This window comes from Solenopsis invicta, chromosome 3 (assembly GCF_016802725.1).
Source record: "Solenopsis invicta isolate M01_SB chromosome 3, UNIL_Sinv_3.0, whole genome shotgun sequence".
In the NCBI taxonomy this organism is placed as follows: Eukaryota; Metazoa; Arthropoda; class Insecta; order Hymenoptera; family Formicidae; genus Solenopsis; species Solenopsis invicta.
This window is the reverse complement of record NC_052666.1, coordinates 27,464,502-27,488,194: the sequence shown is the minus strand read 5'-3', so window position 1 is coordinate 27,488,194 and position 23,693 is coordinate 27,464,502. Positions and strand designations below refer to the sequence as shown.

At 35.7% G+C, this 23,693-nt stretch overlaps 5 protein-coding genes across 8 annotated transcripts; 4 read left to right on the top strand and 1 right to left on the bottom strand.

Annotated features, from left to right (window-relative positions):
- The first annotated feature begins 3,535 nt into the window (after nucleotides 1–3,535).
- On the top strand, nucleotides 3,536–5,888 carry LOC105207859 (protein anon-73B1). Its single transcript, XM_011177505.3, has 3 exons — nucleotides 3,536–4,087; nucleotides 4,598–4,770; nucleotides 5,351–5,888. The coding sequence occupies exons 2-3, from the start codon at nucleotides 4,600–4,602 to the stop codon at nucleotides 5,447–5,449; spliced, it is 270 nt and encodes an 89-aa protein (XP_011175807.1). The 5' UTR covers nucleotides 3,536–4,087; nucleotides 4,598–4,599; the 3' UTR covers nucleotides 5,450–5,888.
- Nucleotides 5,889–6,653: 765 nt separating this feature from the next.
- On the top strand, nucleotides 6,654–11,462 carry LOC105207860 (integrator complex subunit 5). 2 transcript variants are annotated; one of them, XM_011177506.3, is made up of 11 exons: nucleotides 6,654–7,107; nucleotides 7,204–7,333; nucleotides 7,788–8,197; nucleotides 8,280–8,415; nucleotides 8,484–9,153; nucleotides 9,377–9,621; nucleotides 9,691–9,905; nucleotides 10,057–10,203; nucleotides 10,287–10,427; nucleotides 10,770–11,030; nucleotides 11,116–11,462. In XM_011177506.3, exons 1-11 carry the CDS (start codon nucleotides 6,886–6,888, stop codon nucleotides 11,335–11,337), a joined length of 2,799 nt encoding a protein of 932 aa, XP_011175808.1. In that variant the 5' UTR covers nucleotides 6,654–6,885; the 3' UTR covers nucleotides 11,338–11,462. The 2 variants fall into 2 exon arrangements, with proteins under 2 accessions (XP_011175808.1, XP_039302665.1); XM_039446731.1 differs by lacking the exon at nucleotides 6,654–7,107 and having other exon boundaries at nucleotides 7,204–7,506.
- Nucleotides 11,463–11,798: 336 nt separating this feature from the next.
- On the bottom strand, nucleotides 11,799–15,976 carry LOC105207861 (protein transport protein Sec61 subunit alpha). The gene is made up of 8 exons (XM_011177507.3): nucleotides 15,828–15,976; nucleotides 15,553–15,620; nucleotides 14,903–14,968; nucleotides 14,588–14,798; nucleotides 14,256–14,513; nucleotides 13,972–14,138; nucleotides 13,386–13,775; nucleotides 11,799–13,301 (listed from the first exon to the last, which is right to left on the bottom strand). Exons 1-8 carry the CDS (start codon nucleotides 15,832–15,834, stop codon nucleotides 13,038–13,040), a joined length of 1,431 nt encoding a protein of 476 aa, XP_011175809.1. The 5' UTR covers nucleotides 15,835–15,976; the 3' UTR covers nucleotides 11,799–13,037.
- Nucleotides 15,977–15,997: 21 nt separating this feature from the next.
- On the top strand, nucleotides 15,998–18,617 carry LOC113003506. The gene is made up of 2 exons (XM_026133161.2): nucleotides 15,998–16,126; nucleotides 18,238–18,617. Exons 1-2 carry the CDS (start codon nucleotides 16,084–16,086, stop codon nucleotides 18,504–18,506), a joined length of 312 nt encoding a protein of 103 aa, XP_025988946.1. The 5' UTR covers nucleotides 15,998–16,083; the 3' UTR covers nucleotides 18,507–18,617.
- Nucleotides 18,441–23,434, top strand: LOC105207866 (regucalcin). 3 transcript variants are annotated; one of them, XM_011177513.3, is made up of 6 exons: nucleotides 18,441–18,616; nucleotides 21,770–21,942; nucleotides 22,026–22,235; nucleotides 22,308–22,520; nucleotides 22,711–22,823; nucleotides 23,174–23,434. In XM_011177513.3, the coding sequence occupies exons 1-6, from the start codon at nucleotides 18,555–18,557 to the stop codon at nucleotides 23,408–23,410; spliced, it is 1,008 nt and encodes a 335-aa protein (XP_011175815.1). In that variant the 5' UTR covers nucleotides 18,441–18,554; the 3' UTR covers nucleotides 23,411–23,434. The 3 variants fall into 3 exon arrangements, with proteins under 3 accessions (XP_011175815.1, XP_011175816.1, XP_025988942.1); XM_011177514.3 differs by lacking the exon at nucleotides 18,441–18,616 and adding an exon at nucleotides 20,422–20,671; XM_026133157.2 differs by lacking the exon at nucleotides 18,441–18,616 and adding an exon at nucleotides 21,646–21,664.
- Nucleotides 23,435–23,693: the final 259 nt, after the last annotated feature.

Below are 23,693 nucleotides of genomic sequence, written 5' to 3'. Positions count from 1 at the left end.
ATTCGAATAGAATTTTAGATTATATTTCAGAATTAACGTGCATGAAAAATTCTAAGAAAAGACGTAAGCTTTCCAGAAAATGTCTTATATTTTTTATTCGAGCTTCAGAATTATTTCAAAATTCACATACAAGAAAAATTCTAAAACACAGAATTTCTCAGTACTTCCTAAAAGTGTTACAGTTCGTGTATGAAAATTCCAAGAGAAATTTTCACAGAATTTTTGATAAATTTCTGTATAAATTTTCTAACTTTTTAGAAAATGTCTGATTTTTTTATTCGAATCTTATATTTCACACAATTCATATACGGAAAATTCTAAGGAAAAACGCAGACTTTCTTAGTATTTCCGAAAAGTGTTCGATTCGTGTAAACATTTTTCTCAAAATTTTCACCAGGGATTCCTATCCTAAGGATCGCATCCTCTTTCGTGCATAAAAAAAAAAGAAAAAAAAAGAAAAGAAAAGGAAACACGGAGCGCGCTGGGTTACCCCGTTCGACACGCGGCTCCCCCTTAATTACACCGCTAATAGCACGCGTGCGGCGTGCGGCTGGACACCACGTCGTCTCGTGCTTGTTAATATTTCACTTCCGGCTGCGTGGTATCGCGCGCGGCACCGGGGTCCAACCGAGTCAGCCGTGCGCGCTCGCTGTCTAAAAATAGGATACAGATCTACGAGTGTGCAGAATCCGAGAGGAGTTCGCGGGTGACGAGCGTATCCGCGCGTGTCCAAAACGGAAAATTTCGCGAACGGAATCTCGCGGTGAGAGAGAAAGAGAGAGAGAGGCAGGAAAAAGAAAGAGGCACGAGTCGTCTCGCGCGAGCCATCGATCCCGCGGCTAATTCTCGCATTTTTCCCTTCCCGAGGATGTGTAGGTATCCACGACTACCGCGAGATAAAGCTTCATTCTTCACCTCTGTCGCGCTAATCCTCGTTAAATACGTATCGTATGGGCGCGCTCGCGCCGTTCGCGTCGACGACGTATAGCTTTCACAGCGGGCAGCGAGGAAACCTGACGCGAGCGAGAACAGAGAGGAAAATCGGGCGATGGCGAGGAAAGGAGAGGGAAAATAGAAGAGACGAGAGTACGAATGGAAGGGATCGCGCGCGCTCGTGAAAAGATTGTGAAAAGGGGGATTCCGGAGTGGGAGGGGGAGGGAGGGGCAGAGGGTGGCTGCGCGAGGGGGTTGGGGGATGGTCGCAGGAAGGCCAGACCAACAATATGGCCGCCAGCGAGCGAGGGAAGCGCCGCCTGGAAACATTTTTCCGTTCCCGCGAAGCGGTTTTCTCGACTGTCCGTCGTCTCGCTGCTCACTTTCGATCGCTTAGGCTTAGGTTAAGATCTGCTTACAAATCCCCATCGTTAATTTCTATCGACGCGGACGTCCGTGCGAATTATAAATCGACGCAAAACGGTGTAAACAGCGCTCGGCGTTGCCCCCAAACGGTATCCTTTCGCGTAGTACCTCCTTTTACGAAAAATACCTCATTACTATATGACGTTATTATTCGACAGCTCGCTGTCTGCTAATGAAGTTTAATACAACAGATGATGATCTTCCACGAATCTTCGAGGTTTAAATATGCGCAAAAGGAAAAATGCTTACATGACAATTGAACATAAATATAAAATATTCTTCTCTTTGTGAATGTAGTATTTATGGGGATTTAAATCCTGCAGCAAAATATTGCGAGTTATCATTTCTACATTGGCATCTTGTTTACTTCTCAGTGCTCCTTTTGCAAAAAGCTTTATTTTACTATAGTTAAAATGACCGCTAAGACTATCATTTCGAGAGAGGTCCGCAGATTTGAAAAAAAAAAAAAAAACAATGAAATAAGTTTGATAAAAAAATCAAATTCCTCGAAGCGAGGAAGAAACAGACGGACGTACACAAGTGAACATTTCTTGGTTAACCCCGACATATTTTAAGGTGCAAAAAATAAGCGATAGAAGCACATTATCCATCGTTCTTAAAAAAGAAACGATAAATTATTAGAAAGTGGTTCAATTCAGGAATTGTATGACGTCTAGCGCAAAAGTTCGCGTAGCAGATGCGACTCGAAGGATTCTCTCTCTCACTCTCCTCTCGAAAGATCGGTCGCGTAAATCGAGTAAAATCGAAGGGACACGCGATCGCGATCGCATCGTGATCAAGAAAACGTGTTGTACCTCGCGGAGGAAGCGACGAGTCGCGAATTCTCGCGGCGATGTGTGCGCGCTTGACCTGCCCTCGCTCACCATTTTACCAGCCATTGTTGCCACCATCCGGGACGAAAAATTGCATATGCACGAATTAAGATGCCCCGTATCCAAGTATTACCCTTTTATGATTTCACGGCAACCCGATGACGCGACGCACCACGTTCTCGTCCCGATCGTCCATTCCAACCAGGTTGAGAGGCCCAGGAATCAACGGCAGCCCGTGTTCCTCGTCCTCCATCTCTCGGAGGGGACGTAACTTTTTTTTGGTTAAGGTACGACGGACGGCGAACTCGTTCGCATCTCCAGACGGTTTCGCGGACACCCGGAAGAATTTTTCCAGTCGAGAGCCGAGGGGGCGATGCGCAATACAACGCGACCCGCAACTATGAACACTAGCGGGATGAGCGAAACGCGAAGCAATCGCGAAAAAGGACGACGATCAACAGCGAGCGTTGTCGCCGACGGAGACGAGAATCGTCCCCGTCGGCGATCGCAGGATCGTGATTTCGAGACGCGTTTCCGCGATTCAGGACTCTTCTGCGCCGCCGGGCTGATTCGCGATCCGAAAAAGCGTCGCTTACCTTAATGTGACAGGACCACAGAAGCTCGCTCGTAACTCAGATGTAAACACAGGCATTTTTCGGCGGAAATGACACTGAGGCAGCCGAAACGACGTGTGTCCGAACACCGTTTACATCGCGGTCGACGCCGACGCGTTGCGCAGAGCGTTCCTGCGTTATTAAATACCGCGGTAAACACGGGAATTCGGTCTCTCCACGGAAAACATTCAATCGAAAGCTAGAGATGGCAGCCATTACTTTTGTACAAAACAAAGGTTCACATCCACGGACTCGCGAGCGAGCGAGCCTCGAACCCAGCGCGTTTCCTGCATTCGCGATGCGCCGCGCGATTCAAACTAATCGAATTCGCACGAATGATTTCCAACCGTCGTCGTTGCTTCGTTGGCGATCGCGATTAACGGGATCTTCGATGACGCGATGTTGAGCGGTGAGAAACGCGAACGCGAAAAAACAATCGAGAAACAATTATCTACGTAAATCCGTCGAACGACAGACGCCCGACTGACCGAAGGTGCGAGTTGACCGCGACTGTGGGAAGATGTCGCGTCGCTCGCGCGCGGCGCCATCTGTCGACGATCACGGTAAGCGGCGAACGACGTGCGCTACCAACGTCAGGAAGCTGAACTGCGCCGCTGCCGGGCCGAGGCCGGCCGAATTCGGCCGAGCCACGCCGAGCGCGACGGAACTTCGGCCGAGTTCGGCGCGCGAGCCGAAACGAGCCGAGGGGTCACGATTGCGTTTCCGAGTTGCTCCGAGTCCACGAGTGCTCCAACGACGATCTCTCGAAAGTCGCGCGATCCGCCGCTATTATCATTTCACGAAACATCACGATCGCTGTGACGCGGCGGCGGCGGTGGTGGTCGGGAAGGGACGTAGCGTGCGTACATAATACAACATACGTTTGACGAACGTTCTAATGTTGGTACTATCTATCGCCACGCGCGAGAGACTACGAGGCGACGATCATCACCGTTCGCTTATTGATTTCCACGCCTCGTAGTAGATATATATCCTCGCGTGAATATCGCGGGATACATTGCACACCATGTGCCGATGTGCTTGAGCAGGTATCGTTGACCGAGAGACTCGTTTTGACGCCGTGGTGGATTGCGAGAAGGCTTCTCCGCGGAAAATTTTTTGCGCGACGAAGGGGGGAATTCTGGAATCGTTGAGAACTCCGAACTCCAGAATGGAATTGAGAAAAGAGAGAGAAAAGAACGAAAAAACAAAAGAATGATTCGTTGGGGGAGCCTTGAGTAAAAACATGTGAACAAACTGGATGTTTCGAACAATTACAAGGTAAATGTCCTTAAACCGGATGTGTAACGATGCTACAGTCGCTGCAGAGCAGGATTGTTAAATTTTGTAGGGATTCATGATAAAATGATCTAATTATATAATTAAATTGAGGTAAATGTTAACAAGACCGCCTCAATTAAATTTTAATATTATTAAGAATATTAAGAAGAAACCTTTGAGATTAAAATAAGTTTCGTTGTAAACAATAGATATAGGGATATGTTTAATCACTGAAGCATTTACCTTATACACGTTCACAAGTTTTATATAATATGACATGCAATTTAAATAATTCAATTACGGCGTGCGGCTTGAAACAGTTTCAATTGTTGACTTTCAAAATACTTCTGCAGATCATTAAAAAAAATATGACATACAAAAATAGCTTACTTGGTTCAGAAATATGTTATATAGAAACACATCGCCTTTTCATTGTAATAAATTTCATGCCCTGCTGACATATCAAAGACGAAAATTATTTTGATGTCTGTGCTTTTCACTGGTGTATAGGGATGGCTGACACGGATCCACAATTTAAACGCCTTTTACTGCCAGCGGAAGAAACTCTGTTTGAACAGTTGTTGAGATTTGGCCTTTATGTAGGTGCGGTGTTCCAAATTATGTGTTTATTAGCTATAGTTGTGTATCAGGCTGGTCCATCCGATGGTGTGGCAGCTTTAAAGGTAACTATTAAGAGCTGTTGGTAAACAATAACAAAGATATTACATCAATGATTTTCCACTCAATGTTATAAGAAATATGACGCATGTTGTATTATATTATTGAGTAGAAACTTATATTGTAAGATATTTAAACAAAACATAGAAGTATCAAAAAGATACAGTTATATCATATTCCTTATTAACAATACTTTTATCCTTTTCTCTCATTGTTGTTAATAATGAGACAAAATTTTGTAATCTTTGCCAATGTGCCATGCAAGAAGGCAAAGTTTAATCCATGGTTGTCTCAGGTTATTTAGAATAACATCTTACAAGGAAGTATTCATAAATATTGATGTAATAGTCAGTATCTGTTTGATTCAGAATCGACCAAAGTATAAACTTTAACTTATTTACTTTTTTCATAAATTAAAAATTTAAGTAAAAGAAAAAAATTATAAAAGGAAAAGGTATTTCCTTATTTTAAAAAATCAGTGTTTTATATAAATTTAATTTCCAAATATTAAATTTATTTGATCTATATAGCAATTGTTTTGTTACAATCATAATTGCAGGATATTGCATATAATTGTAATTGCAGGATGATCCGAGTGATGTAGAATGTTCTGAAAACAGTCCTCAGGTGACACCAAGAAGACCACATCGACCACGAAAACAGGAGAAAAAGAAGAGGCGTTAAGTTATTCTCTGTGATTGGTCTGATATATAAATACCAATTAACAATTGCATTAAATCGAATATGATTTCCAATTGAACAATATAAGCGTAATAAAATATATATTGTATGTAATTTATTGAATAGAAAATTATATTTAAATCAAAACTTGATATTTGCAATGTAAAAGAAAATTATAATTTTGATATAATATTATTGTTAGTTGGTGTTTCTACTGAAAATACCACTCTCTTACTTTACGACCATCTAAAGGCTGGACTTTTAGAATAATTCGTCAGTTTGTTTTTAAGTTATTTACTAAATGAACATATTACGATGTAATATCAATCTCTCTAAAATATAATTTAATCCTACTTTTTTAAGCATGGAACTGTTATCTCTGTTTTAATCTTTTGTACAATTATAAAAGCATTTTTTTAAATAAATAACTATACAAATACTTTCTGGAGAAGTATAAGTTGAAGTATATATAAGAATTGTTTAAGAATTTTTTTGCTTGTAAAAGTAATTAAAATTAACTTAGAAGTGTCATAGCCCTACGTATGTATACACTAGTACAGAATGTAAAGATAGAAGCTTGAAAGTTTGTAATAGGTTGGAAAGTTGGTTTGTAATAGCTGTTACCGTAAGAAATTCAGCAATGTATAATTCGTCATTTCTTATGTGTATTATCTTTAGCATTTTTATAATTTAAAGATTGATTAATAGAAAAAACTTTATAGTTTTAAATAAAAAAATATATCAAAAATTATTTTACAAACTACATGTTATGCAAAATAAATTTCAGATATTAATCTTCAGAAAGCCGGAAAGTATAAATATAGACGCTACGGAAAATCCCCCATTATATATACTTATATATTATTATTCTCATTCCTCATTATATTTTCTGAGTCATTTTTACTTTGGTCAGAGAGGAGCCTAAGAGGTCAAACTGATATAATCAGAAGATAGACCATTTCATGCCCTATAACTTTTATGTGAAACATTTTTTTATAAAACTTATTTTTCGAAATATAAGCCTGAGTGCTACGAAGTGTTACGGAATACTACGGTGTATACATACGGAGCACTCGCTACACGCATCAGCTTTTATCGACAGTAAAATAGATATTAGCACGGATAACAACCTACATACATCCATTTCACGAAACATTGTTTTTAACGGCGGGTCGCAAAATGTGTGTGTCTTTTAGTTCACATTCCGGCGCCATAAGCCTATATGATCGCCGCGCAGGCGTGTGTTGTGTATTCATCGTGCGCTCTGTATAACATAACCTAATTTATTCTGAAAACTAAACATCTTGTGGAGAAAAGGGAGAAAAGCCATGGTGTCCTGCGTCGCGATTCTACGATGAATTTAACATTGATTTGCCTGAAAATGTAAATGTAATTGGACAATGCCTTTCAGTTAGAGCATTATCATTAAGTCGTTAAAAATGCTGCACAATACGGCGGCTCTGTCGCCTCAGGACGTTTTGACCGAGGTTAGAAAATTTATCTCCGGCGCCAATCGGCCTTCTCACAGCGTTAACACACAAGATGTGACGCGCACGGCATTGACTTTGCTGAGAAACGTACCCGCGGCGAGGGACGCCGTACTCGAGTATTTTTGTAATGTATTTTTTGTCGCGGTGACGAAATACGTTCGCCAGCTTGAGGTATGTAGATAAGTCGTGCAATAGTTTATTTATCTTTTTTACGTAGCGTGATATAAGTACAATTAACATAATAACGACGAATCACAATGTTTGTAGACGAATCAGAGTATACCAATACCTGAAGAGAACATTATAGTTGAGATTCACACCATTCTAAGCAGCTTTATCAATGGAAATCCAGAAGCCTGGGCCCCTATCATATCAGCATGGTCCTTGGACTTACTTGGTATATATACTTCATTTATGTCTATTTCCACCAATCTAAGAGAGTAACGATGTCATTTGCTAAGTCAAAATCATTGCTTCTTATCAATAAGCATTATATTTGATATAAATTAGTTTGGAGAGTTCTGCTAATTATCTGACTACAATATTGATACTTTTTTTCATGTAAATGAGGTAGAAAAAGATTCTAATTATCAAAATAAATTATAAAATATTTGACTACTTTAAACTGTAAATACTTGCTTTATTATAATGAAATTCTTGAATAACTTAATTTTTTCTTGTTTATGGTACTTTTATAGTATCACTTAACTTATTCTTATCTTTCTTTTATCTTAGAGCAAGAAAGAGATAAAGTAAGTTAAATTGAATTCAAAGTTAATCTACAGTGTTGGAAATTGACATTACAATTGTATAGAATATATTGCTGCTATGTAAGTACACTTCTTTTATAGGCAAGTTGTCGTCTGACTATTCAAAGCGTGGCAATCTGCCTGTCAATGCTGGCATCAATGATTTTATGCAGCTGTGGATGTCATGCCGCGCGACGAGGACTTTAATAGACATCACAGCTCAATGTCTGCAGTGTCTTATGCATTCCGATACAGAATCTTGTATCAAGGCTTTGTTAGACACCAGCGTGTTGCATAGTCCATACTTTGATTGGGTAGTTGCTCACGTAGGGAGCTGCTTTCCAAACACTGTGATAACGAGGGTGCTATCATGCGGATTGAAAGACTTCTGCGCCATGGGCTATAAACATAATGTTAAGAACCCAAAATTAAATTCTGTCGTCGGCATACTAGGACATTTAGCTGGTAGCCATTTCAAGGACATCAGAAAAGCGCTGCTAGACTTATTTGAGGCAAGCTTATATAAGTTTTAGTGTCACGGTGTATATATATTTTTAATTTAAATTATATAATACATTTGTAATAATCTTTCAGTGGAGTTTGGAAGAAGACATAAATCTAGATGAAGATATCAAAAAGCAGAAATTGGCCACAGTACCATTTCTTCTGAATTTGGCCTCGCTTTCACAAACTCTTTTAAAGGCGATAACTAGCGATGTGTTACAAATATGTATGTTTCTTATAGAAATTATATTAAAATTACTTATTAAGTTGTAAAAACAAAACTGTTTGTTACAGTGAGGCCAGACATCATACCTCGGCTAGCGTTGTTTGCAGCAGACTGGTGTAAATACTTCGATAATCAACCGGCGGCGTTAATGGACTTGACAGTACACCTGATGCTGGGATGTGAGCAAGGCGCATCGCAAATAATCAATTTATTGCTGGATACGAGTCTAAACACGAGCAATGTCGGCTATCATAGCGTCAACGCGGCGCAAAATGTGAAAAATGTCTGTCGGGAAATCTTGGAATTGATTCTACAAGAGCTTGATCTTTTATTGAGAACACACGGACCGCAGCCTACCAGTATCTTTTTGCTGAGTTCTATTAAACAGGAAATATCGTTGATTGTGCCGATGCTGCTGAATCCTAATCCACTGCGTGTACAAACAGCCGTCAGACTGTTGTGTTTTCTCAGGAGTAAAAATCCAAATATAGTCATCTCTACAGCGTCTTACATGCTGATGAAGGCGCAAACGATGTTCCACCTCGCGGCCTTAATACGTCTTATCACCAATAACGTTGTACAGTTTCCCACGAATAAATCAGGAATCGAAAATGTCCTTGCCTCTCCTGATTACTTCACACAGGTTTTGGAGCAGGCACTTCGAGAAATACACTATAAAAATGCCATAGATAAAGAGGAATCAAAACAGTTATTTAAGAATCTCATTATAATGATGAAGCAAGTATCAACATCTTAAAATAGTTAACATTAGTAGGGAAATTTTAGGAAAGAAAAACTTATAAATGTTTGTTGGTACCAGTATTATTAAGTTGATTATCAACTTAATATTGTGATATTACTGTTCTGGCTTAATAATTTAAGAAATTATGTTTTAAAATCGAAAGTAATAGCGCGCAATTTAAGAACTAGTATCTAATTAAATTTTTTTTTTATCGTTTAGATGGGAAAAATCAAATAAAGTAACGATATTGCAATCAGAGATGATCAGCAGAGCCCTCAGAGCCAATTTATATCAAATATCTTGTTTGTTGATGAGAAGCGACGATTTTGATTTGGCGAATGATATCGTTACTCTCTTGGATCTGTTAAGCACATCCGAAAAAGATCACAATCTTGATGTGGAACTTATGCTGAAATTAACGAGAGCGATCATACAGTATTTCTTTTCATGCATTGCTCAAACTGGTAATTAGAATGCTATAATGGACTTTGATTTCTTTTAAATAACGAAATTTATGACAATTTCTTTCTTAGATATTATGAAAAAGCAACAAGGAATAAAAATGGTATGTCATTTACTGAAGGATCTGACATCCATTGGAGGTTGTTCTACATCCGCGCGAGTACTGGCGCTCAGAGAGATACTAGGAAACTGCATCAACAATGAGCAGGCAAAATACTTTGGCGCAAAGGAAAAATTTAAGCCTTATTTCGAAGAAATGTTACTGTTACATCAGAATCATAGACAGGTATAATTTGTGCAAAAAACATTATAAAAGTATATAATTTAAGATGCATAGAATGTGTTTTTATATATGAAATCTTTTGCAATTTTATTAATATTGATCGGATTTATTTGACTGAAATATGTAGAATTGAAATGATCTTATCTTATCTTAGGTGACGAGCACCATGTTAGCACAGCGACATTCATCGGTATTTCATGCTGGTGTAATAGGACAAGGTCCGCGAAGACTTCCGCCGGAAAATTTAATCAATAAGGAAGTCGTTGCTTTAAACAATATGTTATTAATTGATGTTATAAAGGTGGAGAATCCGATGAAGTTTCATCATTTAATAGATCCTAAAATGTATTAAGTATTCTAACATTTAATTTGAATTATTTTCAGGCTTGTTGCAGTAATCAGGGATCAGATAGATATCCAATTAACTTGGATGCTCTGACAATGGTCAGTTTGTTATTAGTTGAACTAGTATCACCTGATGTTATGTACAATGGTCTACCATGGCCTGATGAAGAATTTACAAAGGTATATATTACATATATACCTGCATATTTAGTTAAACAATTGTCTTATTTCATCACAATTTCTAATTTGCTCTTCTTAATTGATTGAAAGTTTTTGCTCTCCAAGAACAGTATCACAATTTGTTTATCTTTGAATATCTTGGGATTGAATTTACATGTTTTATAAAAACAAACTTTTTTCTATCAAAGTAAAATATTTTTTCAAAATTTTCCTTTAATGCGAAAAAACTTGGAAATCAAATTTGAATCTTTTTCTTAACAAGCGATTGTTGTATCACTGAGTTATCTATCATTATCTAATTAATCGTTACTCAATAGAATAATGGTTTTGATTACACGGTAGGTCACAATAGAAAGAGATTTACAAATCCGCCGGAAGTTTAAGGATGTACCTCTGTTGTGGACGTTGTTAGAATTGACCGCCTGGTACAGGCCAGCATTAGCGTATTGTTCTGTTTTATTGAGAGGTATCACAGCAACTGTCATGGCTAATTGGAATACAGAGGAAGGTGTTTTGCTCGTCAACATAATGGCACTCGGTCAATTATTACCACCGCCGCTGGCGAGTATTAGGGATATCCTACCCGTTTTACAGCCTCATCAGGTATATTCTTCGATTCTGCGATAATATTTCAATTAAATTCATCATCATATAATTAGGATTTTTGCAAATATTGTTCTAATTGCAGATAAATACAATAATGAGGGAATGCCTGTGGGCGTACATGCGCGAAAATGTGCCATCTCCAGCACTATTTACGCGAAATGAGGGCGCCAATATAGCCTGGAGAGACATTGATATGTCATCGCCCAACGCACGTTTTACAGATACTCTCCGTTTAGTGCTATTGGCAAATATTCATACTTTAGGATCTTTATATTCAACATTATTTTATAATGAAAATAAGTAATATAAAATGCAATATATTTTTGGGACAATACTTAAATTATTTTTAATTGTATACGTTTTGTAAATACTATCAATTGCACTTAACAGTAATAATAATAATAATAATAATTGATAAATAACATGGAAGAATATATTATTCAATTTTTTTACCTATAAAAAATGTATAGTTATATATAATTTCTCATATAAAAGCTGCATGTTTTGATAATATTGACACAATATTATCAAAATGTCTAGTTCAGGAAATCGGTTGTATTGTAGTATATGTGTCAAGATTACAAGTACTAAGATTAAATATTTCCACAGGTTTCATGTATTAAACACCATTAACAGTAAGTACATTTGGACATTTAGTGTTTTCTCCCTGTTACATTGATATCCTATAACAATAGTTATAATTCATATATATATCTTATAACAACCCTAAATATAAAGTAGAAAATGACAATCACACACACTGTATAAAATAGGAAGTAATCTTTACTAGTTCCTTGTATACATTCTGCTTTAAGTATGTAACATAATACATGGATCCTTTTTATATGATAGAAATTGACCGTTATAATTCTCAATTAATATAAATAGAAATTTGTTCAGCAACTCTTAGAAAGTATCATTCAATGAGTTGTGATGAGATTATGCATGGCACAGATTATGCATAACTAAACGTGATGATGAGGAATGAAACAAGGAAGACGAAAAAAAAATATACATATGTTTTAATATTTATAAAAGCACATTCTCTCCTAAATACATATGTAAGAAACAAATATTAATTTACTTCGCATTATTATCGATACAGGAATGGATGGTACCTAAGATGAACGAACGCTGTTCGAAAATTGCTGCACGAATACCCTAGGTGGGTGTCTCGTCCTAACTGAAATGATTATTTCGTATAATCGTATGCAAAATCGGTTCAATTCATACATATATATTATATATATAAATGTCGCGATTTTTTACTTGTACGCCATTGAGTCTTTCACGTGGCTCCGTCAAGTCACAGAGCCCAAAACACTAGTAAAAAATGTTGAAAATATTTAATTACTTTCTTACTATGTACACGCTCTGCTCGTTGTACGAAAGATATTACATCTTGCATACAAGCACGGTGGTGTACACGATGGGGAACATCTCCCGTGCTTGCATTTGCGCGAGCATTCAACGTTATATTCACGATTTTATATATTTTTTACGCTTTGTCAATGTATCTTGCCTCTATCAGTTGATGCTTCGTGTACCGTTTGACACAGCGTAGAATCAATAATATTTAATGTAAAAATAAAGGGTACATTTTTGTTTTTCAGTATAACACATAAACAAAGATCTCATAAGTATAATGTAAAATAGTATTATTTCCAGGATAGAGTCGACAGTAATTTGCGTGTCAATGGTCACACAAATATATTCTGTGTAAAAGAAGCACATATAGACTTTTTTTTTTAAGAAACATCATTGACATTATAATCTTTTGAGCAGAGAATCAACAATATACCAATGGTAAGTTAAATATGTGCGACTTTATGTATAACAACAGGGAACTTTCGTCTGGCGCCAGTGTGTTTGTCTATCCCTTCTATGAGCTCCGACATAAACACACACAGCTGCCTATCCGACTCTCTTACTTTACAATAAATTATTATTCAGTTCTTCAGAATTAAAAAAGTTCACTTTTTCAAGTCTATAGATGAATTAAGTTTAGAAGAGTAACGTGCTCATGCCACCCATTTCACTTTGCTCCTTCACAAAGATTTCGAAGTATTGATATATGATCGTGACAGCGAGCAAGATACCGGTACCGGAGCCAATCGCGCCCAAAAAGTCCGCCAGTACGGAGAGAGCACCGATACATAATCCACCGAATGCCGCGGCAGTCGGGATGTACCGATTCAGTTCACGAATCATGGAGTTATCTCTGTGACCTCGCATCACCATCTGCTGTTCCCTCAGCTGTTTAGCAACCTAAAAGTTCAACAATGCGTCTCGTAAATTTTTATATCACATCAAGATCTATATACCATCTCTTTTAATAAAAGTTCTACTAACATCCTTTGCCGAGCTTCCAGAAACCTCGATCCACGTTTTAGAGAAGAAAGCACATGAGCCGAGCATGAAGAGAATGTAAAGCATAGCGTGGACAGGATCTTGAACGATATGACCGACCGATTCTGGAGGTGATAAGTAATAACATAATCCGCCGACTGGATACGATCTGGCAGGACCTCCGCCACCGACGTCCGACCAAACGCCTAACAGATTCACTATAAGATTTCCCTGGAACTTGACGGCTAACATCTGAGAGATGACATACAAATTGGACACCAAGGCCGACTGCAAAATAATCGGGATGTTGCTGGTGTAAAACAGTTTGATCGGATAGCTACTGTACTGGCCGCGATATCTGGCAGATTTGATCGGAAGATCCACACGGAAGCCCTAAAAATATTAAAATATATAATTAAATAGAATTAAATTTAATATAATTAATGATATAATTAAATCTAAATAACAATTTAATCAATAAAAGTAATTGATTTCTGGAGTTCAAATATTCGTGTCCGACTTATACTTTCGTGCTTGAAGACCAGCGTTAGTTAGAAATAATAATGTAATATAAACTTTATAGATTTACCTGGAAGTAAATGACGATAGCGAACACTAGAATGGTGGCGAGGAGATTCATCAAATTTGGAAGATTTTGTCTGTAGAATGCTTCTCGCAGGGCTCGAACCTTGTCCTGTCTAGTAGCCAGTAAATGAAACAGCGCGATTACAGCTCCTTCAAATTCTGTACCACGACCTATTAAATGTATATATAAATATAATTTAATAATTTTTAATTGACGAACCTCAAAGTTTAAATGATTAAGAATATTATTTCTATTATATGCTTTTTTTGTAGAAATGAGAAAGTTACCAGTATTAACTGTGGCTGGCGAGAACGCTTTCCACACAATGGTTTCGCAAATGTTAGTGGCGATGAAGAGAGATATTCCGCTTCCCAGTCCATATCCTTTCTGGAGAAGTTCGTCCAACAGCAAAACGATAAGTCCGGCGACGAACAATTGGATGATAATCAAAAGACAGACGCCAGCTCCAATTTCAGTCGGATCTCCATACATTCCGGTCATTACATAAACAATAGCCTGTCCGACGGTAATGACCATGCCAAACACTGCACAAAAAAACAAGTGTTACTTTTATGCTCCATTTGAACGATAATTTGAACATTAAAATTCATGTACTTACGTTTCTGCGCGCCGTTGAATAACGCTCTATCTTTCGGTGTATCGCCGACCTCAATAATTTTCGCGCCATGAAGCAACTGCATGATAAGGCCCGAAGTGACAATCGGCGAGATGCCCAATTCCATGAGGGTTCCTCTGTTCGACGCGAGTATCACACGGATCCAATAAAATGGATCCGCGCTGTCCGAAGACATGATACCGAACAGTGGAATCTGAAAATAACAAAATTAGACATTTACATTCATCTGTGAAAGTTTAAACTCTATTTTTAGCAAATTCTGCATAATTCAAGCAACATTAAGATCCATTGACTTACCTGGCAACATACTAAGAAGATAAACAACGTGATTGCTGTCCATAGTACCTTTTCTCTGAATTGGATCTACAGGAAGATACAGAGATTATAATTCTATCTCAATATGATTGATTCTACCTTACTATGATGATTCTATTTCATTCCAACATCAAAATATGTGGAGGTATTAAGGAGACATTAGCAAGCTTATCAAGAGAACAATATTAGGAAAAGTTCTAGTTTTAATTAAAAGTAATTTCATATTGTTTGAAAGCCATTCTACAATAGCGTAAACGTAACTGAGGTGCAGTTATTATCTCCATTTCTTCCGATGCAGATTACAGCTAATCTCGGTTCAATTTTCCTTGTACTTGTTTTAATTCTAGATGAAAGAATAAAAAAAACCGAGATTCAAGTTAATTTACATTGATACAAATAGATATATAACTATGCCTTGCAACACTTTATAACCACTTACGACTACGTGTACGCTACCGTAGAATAGCCTTTACAGTGTCATGGACGTGTATGTCATAAACAGATGGTAAGGAGCACCTTGTCTGGTCTCGTACGCACGCACGTTTTGGACGACGGAGGAATTTAGGAAAAACGGTACACGGAACTGTAAATACGCGAGAGAGACGGAAATAGACGTCTTACGTGGGCCTTACCTTGCGCTGCGGCTTCGCTATTTCCGGCAGTATGCTGCAGAACGGCTTGATCACCTCGAGAAATTTGACTGAAAGCAGAAGGGAAGAGGCGGTTTAGCGCGTCCGGGAACGACGGGAGCGCGTGTGCTGCGCGTAATTCGCATCGCTCAGCAATATGTTCCGCAAGAGGTTACACGCGCGAGTGGTCGCATAGAGAGGTTGCGGCAAACGTCGAAGGTTCGCGCGATGCACGGCAAAGCCGTTTATTTCTGACTGTAAACGCCGGGCATACTCACATCCCATCTTGCCTGTACCGATACGGCTATCCTGAGCACCGCGAATCGAGTGGCCTACCCTCACGGGATCCTGACAATCGACACCGTCGCAAAGTACCCACTCATCAAGCGCACGAACACGGCCGCGTATGCACGACTGGCAAAGCGTAGCGGAGTCGTGGCTCACCCCGCCGACACGTATCAATATACCAGTGTCACGTGACCTGATGATGTTGGCCGGCACGCTAACGCCCGTGCTTCCACTACCTGCCACTAGATGGTATGGCGAACCTTTTATATGGTTAAAACACCGACTCTAGGTAAATAATTATTGATTAGGTTCCCTGAAGATAAATTGACCACATTATCGACTGTCGAGGTTTTTCGACAAATTTATCGATTTTGTGTAGAGGAAAGCGATGAGTTTTGTGTATAAACAAAACGGGGAAATCTTTCGCGCATGTCAATTCCTATCGCTATTTTATTTAAATATTTAATTTAGTTGTATAGCCGTAAGGTTCAGATTCAATAGCTTTTCAAGAAAATAAAAATATACTTTATAAAAAAATCTTATAGTTGTTTTCTTTAATGCATAAGAAGCCTGCAATTCTGGAATTATTTTTATATATAATTGTATAATTAAATGTCTTAGCATCTATTATGTGAGTATACTCACATAATACTGCAAATTATATGTAAAAAAATGTATATGTGCCAGTTTATATGTAGCCATATAAACTGGCACATATACATTTTTTTACATATAATTTGCAGTATTATGTGAGTATGCTCTACGAAACCCCGAAAATAATCTTAACTTGATGATAAGCTCTATCCAGAATATAAATATACATTCATAATTCTTTTATATTTTTAAGTACGTAAATAGAACAAAAAAGTTTATGTCAGAAAAAGAGATTTTAATTAATAACTATAGAGTTACTGCACCTGCATGCTATAGTCACTAAACAATCACCAGTAAATATGACTATGTTTAGAAAAGTATTAAAATAATAAGACTCTGAAATAATAAATTGTAAATTAATTGTATTTTTTATGATCTAATTTTCATAAACATTTTATTAAATTATCATTTTTTCTTTAAAAATGCAATTGTATTAAAATTTTATTTATATGTTCATTGACTAGTTCAATTTTTTATTTGTTATAACATTTGGTTACATTTTTGTGCCAAGTATAAATTACGTAATTTGCTATCTGTTTCTCTTTTAGCTCGCATGAATGAATATTCATATATACCGGTCAAGGGCTCATATTTTATGCAGAGAAACGTATAGCCTGTCCAACAAATGACTTGTTACAATTGATTAATTGTTACAATTGATTATCATTTTTGTTATCTCGTTTTTATAATTTACATATATACAGACGCGCATATATTCATAATTATATATTTATGATTTCTGCTAAATATTAACATATTATTAATTATTATCGAATCTTTTTATAATTTTTCACAAAATTAATATTTTGTTTCTTCCAGTTTTTATGGATTACATTTCTTGACAATATCAAATATTATACTTTACTTATTAATTAGAGTAAATTAGGAAATGATACATCATATAGATGGTCTTTATAAAGCTTCTATCAATTTATTTAAGCCTGATTTGTACGCGAATATAGATAAAATTGTATGTATAATTTCATTCTCTGTAATTCAATAATACTTACACCCACTAACACATTTTTTTAGTCATATTCCTGTTGAAGCAAAACCATTTCTGCCACGAAAAAAGTTTATGATCTTTATTAATCTAACCAAGTATAAGAGAATTATCATATGACCCGTGCCAAAAAAATGTTTATTAGCATCCACATCTGAGACAGCACAAAATATTTTTAGAACATTCATAAAAAAAATTAAATTATTTTAACTAAGTATGCATGAACATTTTGTTACATATAATGTATAAATAATTTTTTCAATACATTTCTGAAATATATTTTATATATTATAGTAATGTATAGCTAAAAAATATTTATAAAAAATTTCTATAAAATTTTTAATACATATTTTTTAAAACTTTCAGAATATTTGATATATGTTTTGTGCATGCAATGTTTTATGCATTTATATTTTGCATATTATTTTAAATATATATGCATAAACATTATGTTACATATTCTCATATTCGGAAAATGTAAATATCAAAAAGACTAATAAAAATTTGTACATATAACATATTTTTTCAATAAATTTCTAAAATATATTTTACATATTGTAGTACTATATTGCTCAAAAATATTTATAAAAAATTTCTATAAAATTTTTAATATATTTTTTAAAGTAAATTTTCAAAATATTTATGATAAATATTTTGTGCTGTCTGGGATATTTGTTCTCCCTTTACGATATATGCAGTGTACTTTATCATAACAAATTAATCAATATCTTTCTCTGTCACAGATTATTATCATAACATCGATCACGTTAAAACATCCAACTTTCACACGCCATTAAATAGTCTCATGAATTACTGTCAGGAGGAAAAAAAATGGGGTGAAGTAATTTGCGCCGGTCAACATCATTTACAATGTTCACCATTCAAAGCTGCTCAGGTAAGAACACACCTCCACAAGTTTCCACCAAACTGCAAAGGTAGGAGCACTCAATATATATACATAAGAAGTAAGCCAGTGCGTTTAGATTTTACTCGCTCTTTCAGCCTACCCTGAAAGAGCGTTCCTTTCCAATCGTACACTACTACAACGTAGCACTACGTCATGAAAAGAGCTATTTGTAAATACTTGTTCCCGGTATGCGTTCTCCTCGTCCTCGTCTATGGGTAAGTGAAAGGACATTAATATTTCCCATCGTAAACAATGAGAGGCAAAAGCTGGATTTTAAAATGTTAGAAATAATATATGTATGTGACGAAGCAACCACAGAGTGTCGAGTTATGCCAAGTACTTAAAATGGTTCATTTCAATAGCTACAGTACAAAAATCATTCCATAAAAAAGCGTTAATCGCAGCTAAAATGTATATTTTATTGTTCATCTTCTTAGAAACATGTATAATTAAAGAGATAAACCAGTTAAAACTTTGAATATAATGTGCATCAAGTCAAATTGTTTACATTATACACTGAGGGAAAAATTATTAAGTTTTAATAAATATTTATTCAAATAGTACTAAAAAAATATTTACTAAACTTAAATGTATATTTAATACAAAAATCATTAATTTAAGTATCATTTATTTTATACAGTAAATATTTATATGCCATAAGTAAATATATCATTAATATTGTACTATTCGAATATTAAAATTTAGGAATTTTTTCTTTCAGTGTAATCTCGAAGTTTTTAAAAATAACAACCATTATTTATTAAAAAAAAACTTGTCCTTATCGCCTCGTAAATAAATTTGTTTTTTAATTATCATGACACTTATATTTCGCAGAAAACTCTGCCTCGAAAGTTCTTTGTTGAAGTTTTCTGGGAAAGTTACGCGTTAACATGTGCATGAATTTGCACGAGCGCATTAAGAATTTTTACTCTTACTGATAGTAACACAAATGATATCTTGCACGTTTCCTTTTCCGCTTCCTGTCCACAAAAGCATTGCTGTTCCCCAGTTAACAAAATATCATTTTAACAACGTTACTACAATGATATTTAACAATATATAATGTTTCAAAGTATATAGTTTGTAATGTTATGTGCAACATCATTGTAAACAAACTTTGATATACATACATCTTAAGTTATCAGTAACATTAAAATGAGTTATGTAACATTACATATGACATTGCGTCAATATTTTTCTTATGCTAGAACAATATTTATCCCAATTAGCAAAATATCATTTCAACAATGTTGTGTTAATATTTTTTCTACTTTAAAACAATATTTATTCTAAAATCTATTTAAAATTGTTAAAAATATTTTATTTCTATTTTTTTTTAATCATTGACTCAATAAATATACATAATAAATTGCATATATTTAAATATTTTAGTATTTAAAATATATTAATTTTATATTATATTAATACATTTTTTAACTTGATTAAATTTTGTCAGGTCAACTATTTATGCATTTGCCTTAAATATATAAAATAAACTTCAGTTTAAATATTTATATATTTAATTTTAATACATAAATGCTTGAACCAAAAAAACTCAATAAAATTTAAAAACTTTAGTCAACAATTTTTTTCTCAGTGTATCTTTTCTTTTAAAACATATTCTTCATTATAAATTTTCCCTTAAAATTCATCCAACATTTCTATATGAAAATTATAATGTGTGTGTTCACAATGCTGCGTACAATCAACACTTAAGTATTAGTTTTGATTAGACGATTAACTTATCAAGCAATGCCATTGGTATTTTGTTAATACATGGAATCAGGAATATAAAATTTTCATCTCGCGTTTGGACTTGGAAAAGAACGTAGAAACAATAATAAATCAGAACAAACAGAACTTTTGCTGCGGGCGATTTTGCCGGTCGAATTAATCGGAATTTATCGGTTAAAGTCGAAGTTACGTCTTGATAACCCTTTGGCTAGAACGCATGTTACATTACGATAACCCAATTCTAAAAAAATACAGTTTTATCGATGCAGTTTATCGCACTAATTAAATATAGTCCGTCGCCGTGTTTTCTGTCGTTCAGTGCCATCGTCGTCGTCGGGACGACAATTACCAGGTTACTTGAGGCAATCGACGCCATTAGCTGTCCCCACGCGAGTTTAACTCATTCGCTTCAATTGATTTTCGCTCATCCTAGTCGAGCTCTACGACGATCCATCACCAACAATCTGACAATTCGATCTTCGATCGTTCAGCTCGCTACTGGTTCTGGACAGGCATCTCCTGAAGACTATGGCGACGTAAATATTGGCCCGTTGCTTGTTACGTAATTTGTTTTGGTAGATTCGGTTCATCAGCCATCACTATGTCACTATTATAGCTCTCCGTCTTTTCTCACCTCCTTTCCACACGGTGAAAACGTAGCGAATGCGAATCTAAAAGTATGGAAGAGTGCAAAAAGTGTGCACTCAGCGTGAAACATCTGTTTCTTTCGTTCGCGGTGTTTGTACTCTCCTTCGCAATCTTCTTTTTCTCCCGTTCCCTTTAAATTTGACATTGTTTTATTTGGAGCACAGTGTAAACTGTAAGTGCAACCGAAAAGTAAACGCTTTTGATAGTGATAATAATAGCTCTATTTATGTTTTAATATAATAGAAACTCTAGAAGGAATATTTTATTAAAAATACTATTATACTTGTACTGAAAACTTAACATGTCACTAATTATCTCGTTTACGTTGCTATTTACGTCGTTTTGTTTACATGTTACGCGATATGTCAATCACGGTGGAAAGAAACATGATGTCAATGATATTTCCGTTAATTGAAGATATTGAGCTTAAAAAGAATTATAATTAAAAGATGTGTGAGTAAATTATCGATAGCAATTTCTGCGCGCAGATTGACAGCAAATTCGATCAGATGGTGACTGCAAATCCTAAAATTCACAGTTGCTTGTGCCCATGTCAAGCTTTGTGTCAAACAATTAAGTTGGCGCTAGAATCACACAGAATACAGAATCTGCGCGTGCGGATAATCTGACGGAAAACGAGCACGAGCTGCAAATCCTGCTTGATTTTTTGCGGCCAATTTGCTGACATGTCATTGATAATAGATTTCAGCAAGGAGATTTCAGGAATTTGTATTACGCATGATATTGAGTGCAATTTGAGATCATTTGCAGTCAAAAATTGATACTATGCGCTGTATGAAATCTATAGGCTTGGCTATGTGGGTTAGGCATATCACATATTCTTGAATCATGTTATCTATATGATATGTATATAATTTGATGTATGTAATTATTTATCCAAGATATTAATTATTTATCAAAGCTGTTAATTATCAAAGCTGTCAGTTTTTAAGTCAAAATGTGTGAGTATCATTATCTATTTGCAGGCAAGAATGCGAAAGAGGAAAAGTAAGAATCGAGAAGGTGACAAATGCTTATGGCCTCTCCGAGGGACCTCACTGGGATCACCGCACTCAAAAATTGTATTTTGTTGACATAAATAATCAGTATATACGCAGGCTAGATCCGGCAACAGGTGTTGTGACCAGCGTGTACATAGGTAGGACCATGTTTCTTCTTTGAGCTCTTCTAATGTTCCATTGAATTGATAGCACACTTATAAGGTCCACAACGCTTTTTCAGATCACGGGCCTGTAGGAGTTGTTGTACCTGTGGACGATACAACTGACCAACTGGTAGCAGGTTCGGGAAAAGATATTATTCTTGTTACGTGGGATGGAGACAGTGATGATTCGCAGGTACCGATCAAAGTGTTGTGTTCAGTTGACTTTGCACAGGCTCAAACGAGAATCAATGATGGAAAGGTGGATTCAGCTGGAAGATTTTGGCTCGGTAAACTGAGAACGTTACGATTAATTGAAATTGCGATTTGTTTACCTGGTAACAATTTAATATTTTTAACAGGTACTATGGGTCAGGAAGTCAATGGAGTGGCAGCTTCCAATCAAGGAACATTATATCGCGTCAATGAGGATCTTCACCCTGAGAAGGAGATCTCACCTGTTTCAATAAGCAATGGATTGGCATGGAATATTGAAGATGACACCTTCTATTATATTGACTCGCCTACTCGTCAGGTTGCAGCGTACGATTACAATCCAAATAATGGAACAATATGTAAGATTTTAAGTTTATTCAGTTTTCCACCTGAAATTATGTTAAAAAAAAGTATGCAAGTGTATATTTTTCTCATATATGTAACTGAAAATTAAAGTAATCATGAAGAATAAAATTCAAAGCTAGAAATTAGAGATTATATGTTTAAGAAATTTAGGGATATATTATACTTGTGATTTGTATGTTTTAGGTAACAGGAGGATTGTATTTGACCTTAATAACACTGATCTCCAAGGAGTGCCCGATGGAATGACCATAGATGCGGATGGTAATCTCTGGATAGCACTATTTGGAGGACATCATGTGAGTACAGGATATTTAAAGATTAATGAGTATGATATGTAACATTACAGCATTTTAAATTTTATACATAAAAAAATCAAGATATAAAATAATTTAAATTTCATTACAAGTAATTCTTTTAAAGAAAAGATTACTTTTTAAAAGTATCACTGCAACAAAACTAAAGTCACTAAATGTCCCTTTTGAGATCTGCAACATTAACTTAAAATACATTTCTTTGTAATATTTTTGCTGGATATTGATTTGATATGTCCTCACTTAATTTACTGAATATACTATAAATAAATTTAGTAACTAAAAATTATGCATATAGCAAATAATTTATGAAAGTCTTGGAATATTTTATCTAGGTAATTCATGTAGATCCTAAAACAGGACAAGTATTACGCAAAGTTAAGATACCGGCTGAAAATGTAACCAGCGTTGCGTTTGGCGGTCCGCTACTAGACATTTTGTACGTGACTACATCGGGTTTTAATTTAACTGCAGAACAACGAAAAGCGACTCCTCACGCTGGTGCTGTATTCGCAGTGAAAGGTTTAAAAGTTCGTGGAATTCTCGCAAATTCGTTTGTGATGATGGATTAAAAAAGATTGATAATAAAAAAAAAATGTATGTCTGAAAGCACTCCTTACAAAAATTTGTATATTCCTAAATATTGTATCACTGAATAAAAAATTGTGAACACTGCTGAAAGCTTTGCCATCTTTAAACAGATAAGAAATTATACAACTAGTACTTTTTGCAATTTCACATTATCACGAGGCATTATTATTATCTTATCGTCAGATAATCGTAGCTGTAAATAAAACTTGTTTGAGAAAGTTGCAAAACTTTATATGAAAAATTAATAACGGTGAAATTAAGAGA

Excerpts from the sequence above, each read along its gene's own strand:
- LOC105207866 (XM_011177513.3), top strand. The coding sequence starts at position 18,555 with ATGAAAAGAGCTATTTGTAAATACTTGTTCCCGGTATGCGTTCTCCTC. Across the intron at positions 18,617-21,769 it reads CTCCTCGTCCTCGTCTATGG|GCAAGAATGCGAAAGAGGAA; the intron begins GTAAGTGAAAGG and ends ATCTATTTGCAG. Across the intron at positions 22,236-22,307 it reads AGCTGGAAGATTTTGGCTCG|GTACTATGGGTCAGGAAGTC; the intron begins GTAAACTGAGAA and ends TATTTTTAACAG.
- LOC113003506 (XM_026133161.2), top strand. The coding sequence starts at position 16,084 with ATGGTATGGCGAACCTTTTATATGGTTAAAACACCGACTCTAG. Across the intron at positions 16,127-18,237 it reads GGTTAAAACACCGACTCTAG|ATTATTATCATAACATCGAT; the intron begins GTAAATAATTAT and ends TCTCTGTCACAG.
- LOC105207860 (XM_011177506.3), top strand. The coding sequence starts at position 6,886 with ATGCTGCACAATACGGCGGCTCTGTCGCCTCAGGACGTTTTGACCGAG. Across the intron at positions 10,204-10,286 it reads TATTAATTGATGTTATAAAG|GCTTGTTGCAGTAATCAGGG; the intron begins GTGGAGAATCCG and ends AATTATTTTCAG. Across the intron at positions 11,031-11,115 it reads CCGTTTTACAGCCTCATCAG|ATAAATACAATAATGAGGGA; the intron begins GTATATTCTTCG and ends TTCTAATTGCAG.
- LOC105207859 (XM_011177505.3), top strand. The coding sequence starts at position 4,600 with ATGGCTGACACGGATCCACAATTTAAACGCCTTTTACTGCCAGCGGAA. Across the intron at positions 4,771-5,350 it reads ATGGTGTGGCAGCTTTAAAG|GATGATCCGAGTGATGTAGA; the intron begins GTAACTATTAAG and ends TTGTAATTGCAG.
- LOC105207861 (XM_011177507.3), bottom strand. Across the intron at positions 14,514-14,587 it reads ATTCAACGGCGCGCAGAAAC|TGTTTGGCATGGTCATTACC; the intron begins GTAAGTACATGA and ends TTTTTTGTGCAG. Across the intron at positions 13,302-13,385 it reads CTGGAAGCTCGGCAAAGGAT|GTTGCTAAACAGCTGAGGGA; the intron begins GTTAGTAGAACT and ends TTGAACTTTTAG.